This window comes from Protopterus annectens, chromosome 1.part1 (assembly GCF_019279795.1).
Source record: "Protopterus annectens isolate FY-2018-M chromosome 1.part1, PAN1.0, whole genome shotgun sequence".
Taxonomy (NCBI): domain Eukaryota; kingdom Metazoa; phylum Chordata; order Ceratodontiformes; family Protopteridae; genus Protopterus; species Protopterus annectens.
In genome coordinates, this window is record NC_056726.1 from 1,047,246,315 (window position 1) to 1,047,259,321 (window position 13,007).

Below are 13,007 nucleotides of genomic sequence, written 5' to 3' on the forward strand. Positions count from 1 at the left end.
TACCGTACTGATCTACCTCCGACTTGGCACTAACAGACACATGTTGCGGACACACATACACATTACAGTCACACGGAGATGCACACAGCACCCTCAACGCACACATACACAGACTACGGCACTCACAAACACAGTTGAACACAGTACCTATGTGGACCGCAATACTGGCAGCAGTGACTAAATGTCCCTTCATATCATCATACTATTACTCACGGCTGTACTGTTCCGGTACTGTGTTCTATCGGTCTTTCAGCCTCGTGGTTACACATGTCGGTATGTTACACATTCCATAGTTGGCGGTATCCTATTTATGTGTACCTCCAAGGTGTTATGAATGAATTTCATTGACCTATCTATATATATTTGCAGATATCGCTGAATCCATATATATCTACATATATCACTCTATTGCCCTTTCTATCTGTATTATATATATGCATATATGTGCATATATATATATATATATATATATATATATATATATATATATATATATATCTATAGCGGGGAAAGTGACAGACACACAGCACCACCATATGCTGATAGGCCCATGTACTGTTCAGGTGTTGACATTCCGTGTTCCACTAGCTGTTGTGTGTACAATGTTTGAGGGCTGCCTATGTAGGAGTCACACATTGGGCCACCTATACATTACAATTTACAGGTGGTCATGTTTGTGTGCCATCCATTTTAGTGTGTGTGCAGGTGGAGAGGTGTCAGTCTGTAGGGGCCTACACTGTCAGAGTATGTGCTATACGTTCCCTCTTTGCCAAGGTGTAGGCATATTGGGCATGCCTCCGTCTGCCTACTGGGGCTGGCACAGTGTGTTCATGGTCTGAATCCCTCTGTGCCTGTAATGGCCTTGGCAATTGTGATGGGCTATGAGGGCCTTCACCATTTTGTCCCTGCTGCAGCTGCTTCCGCAGGATCATATTATGTAGCATGGCACATACTATGACGATGTGGGCACACGTGCCTGGAGAGTACTGCAAGGCTCCACCAGATGTATCCAAGCACCGGAACCATGATTTCAGCATCCTTAACACACGCTCTATGATGATTCTGGTTTGTGCGTGTGCCTCATTATGGCGTTCTTGCATGGGTGTGTGTGCATTTCTGATGGGAGTCATCATCCACGGTTCCAGCGCATAGCCAGCATCCCCCACCAGATGACCATGTGGGATGTCCCCCCTGACAAATACCTGATACAGCTGTGAGGCATGCCAGATATGGGAGTCATGGTAACTTCCAGGGCTGCCAGCACACATATCCATGATAATGCCCTGGGCATTGCACACGACCTGGCAGTTGATGGAGTGGAATCCCTTGCGGTTTATGTAGTGCCTACCATGCTCACCGGGTGGTGACTTGATTTGTATGTGCGTGCAGTCTATCACACCCAGTACCTCCGGGTAGTGTGCCACACGGTGGAAGTGGCGCATATTGCTGGCCAACTCCTCCTGAGTTCGAGGGAAGTATATCTGCTGATTGGCATGTGGTAACATGGCATCCAGGAATTGGTGTAGTACCCTGGATGCTGATGCCTGTGAGATCCCCATTATATCTCCAGTTGGCCTTTGAAAAGTACCTGTGGCCAGTATTTGCAGGCTTACACATACCTTCGTGTCCACTAGGATGGGTTCCCCTCTGTTGTTTCTGGTTCTCAGGCGTGGCCGGCACAGCTCCACTATTTGTTGTAAGATGTCCCTGTCCACCCTATAATGCTCTACTATCTCCAGGTCATGTAGCCCCTGGTAGGTTACCCCTGGTCTGAACACTCTCCTTCTCCTCCGAGGCCTGCGGTGGTTGTCGGCATCATCCTCCACAACACCGTCAGTCTCTAACACATGCTGATGAATCACAGCTATGGCAGCTCCCAACATGTACATTTTAAAAGTTCCCTGTGTGTTTACACCTATGGTGCAGCATTTGGGAATACACAGGTGTGTGTAGGGTGCTTTCACACTTTATTGTATTGTGCTGTGAACACCGATGATGTCATAGGGTGTGTATGTACGATCGTAGCTATAGGGTATCTTATGTGTTTTACTACCGGAACTACTATTGTGGTGCCTTTGGTGTTGAATTACATTTGGCTGCCGTGGATTACCTCTTGACCTTCCCTTTACATTTCTGCACATTCCACCTACCATTTTCTGGCATGCATCCAGCAGCCTACTTTCATTTGTACTTTCCTGGACCTGGCGTATCTTGCGTTATGTGTACTACTGCTGGTCTACTGTCAGTTTGCTTTGCTCTGCTGTGACAGGTCTCCTATCTTTGCAATCCAATGCCTCCCCTCCTTTCTTTGCATTCCAATGCCTCCCCTATCCTGTTTTGCAGGTTTCTGAGAGCAGACTTGTCAGCTGCCGTTGATTGGCCGCTGTGAGTTGATTGGTGTTGATTGCTCATTAGTACTCCAATTACCCTACTTCAGCATTTCCTTCTTTTCTTCCCCTGACCTTCCTGTTTGTGCTATTGTTCGTGGCACATGCATCCAATTACTGGGTTTTGGGCACGTTTTCATCCCCGTACACATGCGCTTTTGGGCACCATGTGTGCTCTCAGCTAAATGATTCTATACCTTCCTCCCCACCCCTGTCCTGCAGCTTTGCTTAGCAACAGACAGGCCAGATTTGCATTGCTCCAATGTGCTTACTGCTACGGTGGCACACCCCTCTGCTGATGTCATGTATCTCCTCTGAGCCACTCCTCGGTGTTATACCGCTGTGCCGTATGGTACAACCTTCATCCGGCGGGACATTTGCGATTCAGTATTATCTGCCTCATTTGCATGGCATTGACTACTAATTTATAGTTACCGTGCCGAACACTGTCGCAGGCCCTTAGCAACCCTTGCACCTTGGTTGTGGTGTTCCATGCCTATCATTGTGTATTATGGTGTAAACCTGATTTCTATTACGTTGCGATTTTATGACATTTTTATATTATTTCTTTATGTTACAGTCTGCGCACACATGCCCTGCGGTTGTACTGTGCGTTACTGTGGACATGACATTAAATGTTGTTTTTTAGGTGTTGTGCATCTTTTCTTATGCCATTGGCTGTGTATTTCACCATTGGCATATGTTAACTTTGTGATACATGGGTCTGGCCTGCTTCCATAGCTCTGATGTTCTGTTTGGGAAAATGTAAACCGTGTTTTTTGGTTTACATTTCCGTGGGCTTACGCTACGCCTGCACCACTTCATGAATCACTATATGCCTTCATTTGCATGGTGCAACACTGCGCATGGGGTGATTAGCATACCTAAGCCGAGGGCTGCGCAGTTCTGGTGTACGCCAGTAGTGCACGTGGAATTGGATCGTACCTGAATCGCTCGATGCCCATATTTGGCATTATACCGCCTACGCTACGCCTGCGCCTGGCGCAAGCTTCATGAATCCCAGGGCCAGTCAATTTTTTCTCAAACAAGTTAAAAGTCCTTGTAAATTAGGCCTTTCAGTGTTACCAGTGCTATATGTACTTACAAAAGTAACAGGTGTGGTATTGTTGGTTGATAAAGGGGGTATTTTCTCAAGTCAGCCTGCTAGATCAACTTCCGTGATTGATTCTTGTGGCACACATCTCATGTTATCTACATTAGTCTATATTGCCAATGGTATAATTGTTTCATTATTCTGTTTTACTTTCCTTTCCTTCACATTCTTAATCCATTTTCATCATTTTTCTGCCCTTACTCACTATTGACATCTACGCCAAAACTTGTGTCAGTTCTAAGATCAAAGCTGTTATATTTCCCATATCTTCAGTCAAACCTGTAACAGATGTAATGTGAGAACAGGTAGTTAATGTGGTCAGGGACGGTAATGATGAACATGATCCTCTACTGCACATGACTCACACCTGTCCAGGGTGTCAGGGTATAATGCTAGCGCAACTGCTATGGCTGTGTTCCTCAAGACCCAAACACAGTACAGCTGACATTGCCCAAGACCAAGACACACATACACGCACACACACATACACACACACACACACACACACACACACACACACACACACACACACACACACACATGCGCGCACACACACACATACTTCTTTTGCTTCGGGCTTGCCTTCCTGTAACCTGCCCATCCCACTCTGTGCAAGCAATGATGGCTATGTCCTGCTCTTTGCACATTTCTTTGACTTAAGGTTGCCTGGGTCTGATGCACAGAGTGGCCAGCTAATGATTACTTAGTTCCTGAAGACCCACATACATTACAGTTCATATTGCCCAAGACCAAGACACCTCACACACACACACACACACACACACACACACACACACACACACACACACACACACACACACACACACACATAACATTTTTCAAAACTAACTTCTTAAATTTCGAGTTTGTCACCCTGGTAATACATACAGTAGAGTTGTGTAAGTTGAACTTACCATAACAGTACATATATGAATGATCATTGCTGCAGTAGCCTTGGCTATATGGGTTATATCCTGCCAGGGATATAACAGCCAGCCAGTCAGCTTCCAAAGCTTCAGGGCACCTTCCAGTGCCCAAACTGTCAAGCAGCTTGAGCTGAGCTTGCTAAAGGACAAGTTTGGGTGTGAAGCCCTTCAGAGCTTCTCTGCACCACAAACAGGGAGGCTGAACCATGAAAGCACAAGGCTAGGAATAACAAAAAATAAATGTCCACATACTAGCATAAAAAACACACCAAAAAGCAAGGGGGATAGAGGGAGGGAGCAGCTACTGCAGCGGTGATCATTTGAACATCTACTGTTATGGTAAGTTCAACCTGCAGAACTGCACTATGTTCTTCGTATTGGTCCCTGCTGTGCCTTAGCTACATGGGTATATTACCACAGCCAACTATATTTTGGGAGGTGGAAAGAGAAGGATACAGAAGTCCATGGAGAATAGTTCTAGCAAAGCATGATCTAGACCTAGAGAAGGAATACAGTTTGTAGTGCTTTGCAAAAGTATGTACAGAGGACCAAGTAGCAGCTTCTAGAATACTTCTAAAATCTAACCCTTTCCAAAAAGCTATAGCCAGGGTCCTTGTAGAGTGGGCCTTAACCCTGCCTGGAGTAGATTTGTCATGGTGAGTATAACAAATGGTAATAGCCTTAGGCAACCATTTGGAAACAGTCTGTTTTGGCACTGGTTGTCCCTTCATCTTACCTTCACAAGAAATGAACAATTGATCTGATGATCTGAAAGATTTAGTTCTGTCAAAATAGTACTTGAGTTATCTATGGACATCCATTGTAAGGAGTACTCTTTCTCTCTCATCTTTGGATTCAGGAAAGAAAACAGGGAGATGGATAGTTTGACAAAGTAAACTTGGATTCCACTTTAGGCATAAAAGAAGGATTAGTTCTCAAAAAACCTCTGTCCTTGTGGAAAATGAGGTAGGGTTGACTCACCATAAGAGTTTGCAACTCAGATACCCTTTTTGTAGACATCACAGCAATCAATAAAACTGTTTTACTTGTTAAGGACCTCAGGTCAGCCAGATTAGCTGGTTCAAATGGAGCAAGTGTTAGTTTCTCTAACACAAAATTAAGATCCCAAGGAGGGGCCACAGATTTACTTGGAGGCCTCATCTGCAAAACCCTTTCAAGAACATTTTGCCATGTGACTGCCTTAAAACAGAATGATCCATGGACAGACAAGCTGAAATGACCGATAAATGAATCTTGATACAGGAATAAGAAAGGCCATAAGATAGTAACTCACACAAATATTGCAAAATCAGAAAACAACTAGCCCTGAATGGTGCTGATTATGTTGTTGACACCAACTAGAAAACCTTTTCCATTTGCTAATATATGGATTTTCTAGTAGCAGGCTTTCTTGCCTCCATTAGTAGCTGGTGTGCATTCTCAGAAAACAGGTGCCTAAAAAGAATTAAGACCCTATCATCCGGAGGTATTCCCTCACAGTGACTGGTCCAAAAAGTTACTCTTTTGACAGAAAAAAAACACATTAAAAAGTACTTTCAAACACTATGGTAGCCCCACAATCTTAAAGTTGTTGTTGTTTGTCTTTTCGGCTTTTCCCGATAAGGGGTCGCCACAGCGGAACTCCAGTCCGCTAATGATTGGCAGTAGATTTTTATGGTGCCAAGTTGCCAGCCTGATGCCCAACCTTCAGCAAAGGCACGCCCATTCCCTCATGTCTTTTGGAGGCCACTCGACCGCGGGGATGACATGCAGACTCCACACAAAAGGCACTCCCCGCACACTAGCTGAGAATCGCACAGGAGAACCTCTTGCTGTGAGGCAACAACACAACTGCTGTACCACCGTAAACACAATTAATCCACAGAAAATAGTTTATCAGTTAGATAACACTACTTTCAAACTGAGAGAGACAACAAGAGCTCTGTTTAACGTATGTTGCAGTCTGGCGAAAAACAACACTCCCAGCTTTAAAATCACTTTCTTGAAGAGGAAAATAATAAAACATCAGTAAAACATAAGAAAATGAAAGTTTTTTTCCCCAAAAAGGAACTTATCTGCCAAGCTAATAAAAGCACAAGCTGGCCGTCGATCCTCACAAGCCAGAGTAGTGTACTCTTCAGTGGCAGTAAAGTTCTAAAGGGCTTCGTATCCAAACTTGTCTTTTAGTCAGCTCAGCTCAAACTGTTTGACAGTTTGGGTATGTCAAAGGTGTCCTGCAGTTTTGGAAGTTGGCCTGCTGTTATATCCTTGGCTGAATATAGCTAAGGATACTGTAACTGTGATCAATATAAAGAACATTTGTTCTGGCACTCATCTCTGTTTGTCTCTCTCCCTCTCACATCCAGACACACACACTAATTTTGTGTCAGGCTTACCCTCCTGTAACCCCCACCCTGTGCAAGTGATGAAGAGTGTGCCCTGTCTTTTGCTCAGTTCTGTGACTTAGGGTTGCCTGTGTCTGATGCACAGTCTGACCAGTTAATGATTACTTAGTCAAATGACTGTTTTCATCAAGGTATGTACAGAATTTAATTTTGTTTTATTCTGCTTAAGTTCAGCAGTATTATTAGCTGCAGTGGTCGTACTTGTCATAGTAGTCATACCGTATTATTCCTTTATATTATTGCTTGCTCAGCCCCTTGTGCAGATGATGCTGAGATCACCCCGATCCCTGCTGGGGCTTCTGACTTGAGCTACTTACATCAGATGCACATTAGTGAGCAATATTTTTTTTTCTTCCTAGTGTTGTATTGCAATTCCTCATCTGTGTCCTCACTACTTGTCTTTTTGGTTATAGTTAAAAGGCTCTAGAACTATGTTTAATTACCTACCTATACAGATGAGGGTGACTCTGCCCTACTCCCTGTGGGTTTGGTTGACATAGTTGTCTTTTGCCCTGATGCACAGGTTGAAAACAGGAAAAAATAAATTAGTTCCATTTAAATGCTTCATAAGTTGATTTGGTTTGTGTATGTTGCATATATCGCTCATATAATTGCTGATAATATTCAAATATAGTTGATCAATAGTTTGATTTTACTGAAGTACAGTACATGGGCATAGGTAGGCATTTATCTGTTCATTACAGGTTCATCACTCATCTTTATAACTGCTACAAATGATATTGTAGTATTTTGTTGCTTATGTCTAATGTTCACAGTAGTCAGTCAGTACATGGGTAATTAAATGCTATTAAGTTTGCTTGCATCACTGTCACTGTTTATATGCACAAAGCTCTTTTTCTTTTTTAATTAAGTACTGAGTTTGCATGTGTGTGTGTTTGTGTGCCTGTCTGTGTGTGCTATTGACTGCCTCTTAGCCAGTGCCACGGCATATTGTGCATGCCTCCATGTGCCATGATCCTCCCCACCTGCAGGTTCCTCATTTGACCTCTCATCTGTGTCTGCTGGTCCTGCCTGTGGTCCCTGTCCTGGAGAACACTGCTACAACTGTCCCTTTAGTATACTATTATGTAAGATGTCATCTTTGAAAGTTGTAACAGACTTCATGCTGCCACACAAACAACAAAAGTCAGGCAGAAAAGTGTATAACAGCTTTTAAAGCTTTAGACATCCACTTTGCTCCTAGCTGATATTTATGTGGCAGTAAGAAGTAACTGACAGCTTTTAAAGCTGTCAAATACCTTGTGCTCCTACACTTTATAGACTAGTAATACATCAGGTGAGCTAAGATTCCCAACAAATTGCTAAGAATTGTGATTGGTTTTCTCATCATAACCACTCAATACATTTTCAAAACAGATTCACGAAATTTGTGTGTCAAGTTTTATGCAAGGTGAATTTCGTGGCTATGTTTCATGAACACCTTAAGAACTCGGTTATGGCTAGCAACCCAATTACCATCATCTATACTTTGTATCAAAGCATTTTCAGATACCGGGACAGATAGAAAGATAGACTGACAGATGTAAAACCATGTGTAGACTAGATAGAGCCATATGCATCAGTTAATTGCCTTTTTTAATATAAAATCATATCGTGCTGCTTAATAAGTAATATTTTAATCCCCTGAGTACCTAGGAAAGGTGGAATGAGGTGTACAATGTGCAGAATATATGTGGATAGAGGAAGCTGGCTAGGGAACACATTTCTGTACAGTCTGTGTGGCAGTAAATGAAATTAAATGTCTGTGGTGTGGCTTGTCCTTATTCCATATTATGTTATACCTACTTTGTCCAGGTGAGACATAGCACCATCCTTATTCCATATTAGGTTATGTCTACTCTATCCAGGTGAGATCTTTATTCCTTATTAGGTTATACCTACTCTGTCCAGGTGAGATCCTTATTCCATATTAGGTTATGTCTACTCTATCCAGGTGAGATCTTTATTCCATATTAGGTTATACCTACTCTGTCCAGGTGAGATCCTTATTCCTTATTAGGTTATACCTACTCTGTTCAGGTGAGATCCTTATTCCTTATTAGGTTATACCTACTCTGTCCAGGTGAGATCCTTATTCCATATTAGGTTATGTCTACTCTGTCCAGGTAAGACGTAACACCACTTCTCTACTAATCCGCAGCCTGGAAAAATGGCAGATGTTGGTGTGGGACAATCTAATAGCATTTCAAGTCAGCCTCTATTAAAATAATAACTAGTCTATTAAGCAGGTACTCATAGATGACCAGAATGATAACTACCAGCCCACTGCCCAGGATGTGGATTCCAGAATGATGAAAACTATTCCAAAAACATACTGTGAAGTTATAAAACAATTCTGAAATGGTAGAACATGATGCATGTAAACAGCAAATCATTATTTTTATTTTTACAGGCAAGGTTTGTTTTGAAAAGCACAGCTGACCTGATGTGATAAAGAGGTCACAAGTGGTTGAGGATTAAAAAATAAGTGGGGAAGATGGGGTAATTTTGGCAAGGGGAAGAAGGAAAGAGGAAGAAAATGCAACATGTCGGTGCAGTTGTTTCTGCATTATGTAGGATTAGAACATACAAATGAGCTAAGAAATCTATTTGCTGTCAAAAATGTTTGTATTTTTATAGGGAAATATTTTCAAAAAGGGATGCATTTATCTGGAGGACATTATGTGTTTTTTTGCCAGTTATGTCTTCAACGGAATCAAGATTTAATTGTTGAGAAGAACAAGGCAACTGAAGACCTGGGCATATGAACTTGATGCAAGTAATGACCATCAAGGACTAAAAACTACAAGCAGTGATGTGTAATCCATGAAATGGCAAAAGAAACCACAGACATGAGATTGGCTGAAGGTCCTGTCTGATCTACAACTGTTCAAGCTGAGTCTACATTTTCTGTCACAGCATTATGATTAAGTTCATCTATAAATGACTGAAACCATTCTTTCATTTGATTGCAGGGATCCCACAGTCTCCGTTTTAGAAATGTTTGTATTATTTTCTTAACATCATCATCCTTTAAATGTCTGCTAAATTTTACTGTGTACTCCTTCTTTTCCAATTCATCAATGAAGATGACCTTTTTGAAAAATACATAGTTTTTCTTTTTCAGAATTATTTTTTCCTCCACTTTCTTAGAAAGTAGATCTAGGTCTGATTTATATTTTTTAACAAATTCTACAAGTATTTCTCTGTCAAAATCCTCATACTCGATAAGTATTTCACACATGCAGAGATGGAAAAATGCTCCAGTTGCCCATGCCAGCAGATTAAGCTCATTGGGATAATACTTAATGTCTTCTGCGACAAAAGTTATATGTCTGCTTATTTTTCTCTCTGATTTATTGGTTTCTTTTTGAATTTTGGTGTTGTTGTTTTTAAAAATCTTAAAACGAATGAGACAGTTTTGTAGTAATGCAAAGAGTTTCATGCCCTTCTGAATGCTGATTTCTCTTCTTAACGCAAGACTTACAATTTCAGAAACCTGGTTTGCATTTAACTGTGGATCGATAAAGTCAAAAACAGCATTAAGACCAACTATACAGACAGCTGCTCCTACACCAACAAAAGGACATGCTATCAGGAATAATCTGGATTTAGCCATAAATGATTTGTAAATGCTTTTTGCTCCTGATATTGCCATAGCTCTTAAAATATCACCTGCAACCTCTCTTGCAATTCTGGCGTTTTTTTCTATCACCTTTGAAAAGGTTTTCTCATTCTCGCAAATAGTTTCATTGTGTGGGTATTCATCAATTTCTTCTGCTGCTTTATCAGTAATTAAACTGCACTGATTTGTTGCCGAGACACTTAAAACATCACATCCAGTCTCTCTTAAAATTTTGATGGATTTTTCTGCTTGGCGTGCATAAGCAGTTTCCTCATTCTTGCAAAGAGTTTCATTGTATAACTTATTACCAATTTCTTCAGGTGTTCCATCAGTAATTGAACTGCTTTTATTTCCCATGTTTATACTGAAAATTGAAACAAAAAACTGTTAACATTAATTTAAGCTTTTTCATAAGCAAGTGCAGACTTTATGATACTGAATTATTATTTTTTTTCATTTGGTAACTGTATAAGGGAACCCATACAACAGTTTTCAACCATCACCTCATTTGAATAAGCAGTACAGACTAAACAACAGTCACTGTTAGGCTGGCAAAGAATAAACAAATGAATTACACAATATCTGTACAGGCAGACAGCACTGTATCAGTGCAACAAGGAAGTAAAAACCAGCCCATGAATACCTAATATCCATACAGTACAGCAATGCAATTAAGTTTCAGAGTTATGCACCAAGCACTAAATAGAAATATAATATTTAACAGTACTTTATAGCTTCTCCTACATGAAAGTTTAGACTTATTTCTCAACAAAGCAGAACGCAGACGGTTTCTGGAATTTAGCAGCTCACTCAGAAAAAGTTTAGCCACTATTATTGTGTAACATTCTTCTCTTTGAAATGTGCAGCTCATACCTTCATTCTAAGGGACCCTCTATCTCTGTCTCTCCCCAAATAACAATAAGTTATCCTTAAGCAGTGGTATATAAGTAAGTAAATCAATATCTTAGATGGTCTTTCTGAGACACTATGACAACCCAGCTTCTCTAGGTTTAGTGGGAGTATTTTGCTTAACAAAATGCAACAAATAAAGATGTATTTGGACTCATGGTTATTACATGGGGCATAAAAGATGGAGTCCGTACTGCAATTAATGCCCTGTCCATTTGTGAAATGTTTTTAAGCATTTTGTATCCTAAGATACCCAGGATTATTTGCCAGAAAGCAGCTCTCATACTTTCATTTGTGCCACATTTAATCCTTGGTCTGGACACACTTCATCTCCATTCAGTTTGCGTTCCCTGATCCTACGATTTAGAATCAGACAGGACTTACTAAACTGCTACACAGAAACCTGAGACCACAGGAGGTAGAAGGTGCTATCCTCTTTTTCTTGTGTGCATATTACATAAAGTCCTTTTATTATAAGCATTTTCCTTAACTACAACTACTATTTTATCTATGTATATATTTATTTATTTATTTATTGTGAAGTAACAGAATTGCTGCCTCCCCAAAATAATGAAAATATCTGTTATTTTGCTCATAGTAGATAAACCTTGGCCCACAAATCCCTGCTTCTGCTCTCTTCTGTAGAAAGACCTTTCCATATGGCCTACCTCATCAGGACTGGCCTCCTAAAGCACAGTGTTGGCAAAAATGTCTCTTCTTAATCAAGACGCATCTTCTGCTCTAAAATTCTTAAGCATTAGGTTCCAAACAAGCATGTCAGTAACCAGACAGAGCTTTTTGAGGTTAGCCTTTAGATGCTAGCTACAAAAATTAGGTACTCAAATCTTTTCAGATGTAGACCCATGGCTACAAGATGATTTTTAAGCTATAAGATTGCAATATTATTATAAGGCCATCCATTAACCCAACTCTTCCTACAAGACAGAATTCTAAAAGCTGCACATTTAAAAGTACAGGAAGCTCTGCAACAGGAAGAGACAGAGAGATCAGAAAAGGTGTTCATAACACTAATCGTTTTATTTATTTTTTTTTTTTTCTTTCGTCGGTCAGAGATATGCACTCCAGTATAAGTTATGCCTTCTGATTCATGTCACTGAGATGCACATCTCTAAACAATAATGTATTATTTCCCCTAAAATTAGATGGCTTTGTTTCCCTGACAAAAGATACAACAAAATCAACAAGAATCATTTTCAAGATTTTTGCAGCAGTTAAATGACTTGTTTCAAATCAAAACAGAAAAATCTGATCAAGTGGATATAACTGTACGATACACAATAAACTATCTCTAAGATTCAGTAAACTCCGTGTAGGCTTCGTGCGAAGACTACATGAAGTTTACATGTTTGTGGGTTGATGTGTGGTGAGCAGTAGGGGTCTATATTAGAAATCCGAAAGCCAAATTATGCGAATGCGTATTCATCGACACATAAAGGTTGATGTGCAAAATGAGCGAACAACGTAAATGGCGAAAGGGAGAATGCCAAACGTGATACCGGAAGCAACAGTTCCATACAGGTAAGGTAAACCCAACTCAAAAAAACTAAACTAAAACACTTTTCTAAACATTTTTGCAGGGGGGCAAGCCCCCCTGCACCCCCCCTACTTAAACATACCAAC

The 13,007-nt window shown here is 40.8% G+C and overlaps 1 protein-coding gene across 1 annotated transcript in view; it reads right to left on the reverse strand.

Moving 5' to 3' along the window:
- Positions 1 to 9,207: 9,207 nt before the first annotated feature.
- LOC122808848 overlaps positions 9,208 to 13,007 on the reverse strand; it is a 769,817-nt gene continuing 766,017 nt past the window's right edge. The window contains exon 3 of the mRNA XM_044079953.1: positions 9,208 to 10,821. Within this exon, the coding sequence (XP_043935888.1) occupies positions 9,723 to 10,814 (1,092 nt within the window). The 5' untranslated portion in view covers positions 10,815 to 10,821 and the 3' untranslated portion in view covers positions 9,208 to 9,722. The remainder of the gene's footprint in view (positions 10,822 to 13,007) is intronic.